Raw genomic sequence first — 836 nt, forward strand, 5'->3', positions numbered from 1 at the left:
GCATTCCTGTGATGCTTAAATCCATAGGAGAAAATAAAAGTGTGGTTTTCCATGACAGGTTGTATACATAAGTTATAGAATGTGCACCAAATGTAAGTTCTTTCTCATTTTTGTAGGGAGCTTCGTCAGGAAGCAGCCAGTATGGTGGACAGGTAAAACTTCTTCTTCCATAGTATTTGCAGTTTCAGGACACAGTTCATTAGGAAAACTGACCTGTGGTTTTTGCAAAACCAGGAACATTTTGAGAAAGAATAGCTTGAAACCAAACTGAGGACTGCCAAGTATGGGTCTGTCTGCTAGAGCAGATCATGGAAGGAGCCAATGATGCCGGGGTGTGTTTGACTGCATGGGAACACTTCCTTAAACAACCTGTGGTTCTGAGAAGCCCGTTTTGTTGTTATGTTTAAACAGAAGCAATCTGAAAGTCTAAGGAGCGCAGAGAACAAGTGAGAATGTTACTCAGTAACACAGAAATAATCAGTTATTCCTTCTTCCAGGGTTCTTCAGGAGGCAGCCAGTACAGCGGACAGGTATGCTTCCCTTTCTCCACACCAGTTGTGCTCGGGGCAGGCACTCACAGCTTACTTTGACTCTCCTTCCCACACAAGAACTGTGTTCTGCCAACACTGTCCTTGCCCATTTCATGCAGATGAATGTGGAAAGTGAGACACTGAATGGTGTGCTCCTGGCCACTTCTCAGTTAGTTTTCTCACCCGGTAGAGTGAGAAGTAGTAATGTGTGTGTTTGCTGTAACATCTGTAGCATGAAAGAGGTATATTCCAGTTGCTCTGGCCTCTTACTCTTTTGGTGGGTGAGGATTTCACTGCAAGTTTTAA

At 43.8% G+C, this 836-nt stretch overlaps 1 protein-coding gene across 1 annotated transcript in view; it reads left to right on the forward strand.

The window, feature by feature from the left end:
- The window catches only part of LOC104402454 (loricrin-like), a gene marked incomplete at both ends in the record, with an annotated part of 25,960 nt that extends 25,430 nt beyond the window's left edge, over window positions 1–530 (forward strand). The window contains 2 exons of the mRNA XM_010010337.1: window positions 117–152; window positions 498–530. Coding sequence (XP_010008639.1) covers window positions 117–152; window positions 498–530 — 69 coding nt within the window. The remainder of the gene's footprint in view (window positions 1–116; window positions 153–497) is intronic.
- Window positions 531–836: the final 306 nt, after the last annotated feature.

This window comes from Nestor notabilis, unplaced genomic scaffold (genome assembly GCF_000696875.1).
Source record: "Nestor notabilis isolate BGI_N333 unplaced genomic scaffold, ASM69687v1 scaffold9922, whole genome shotgun sequence".
In the NCBI taxonomy this organism is placed as follows: Eukaryota; Metazoa; Chordata; class Aves; order Psittaciformes; family Psittacidae; genus Nestor; species Nestor notabilis.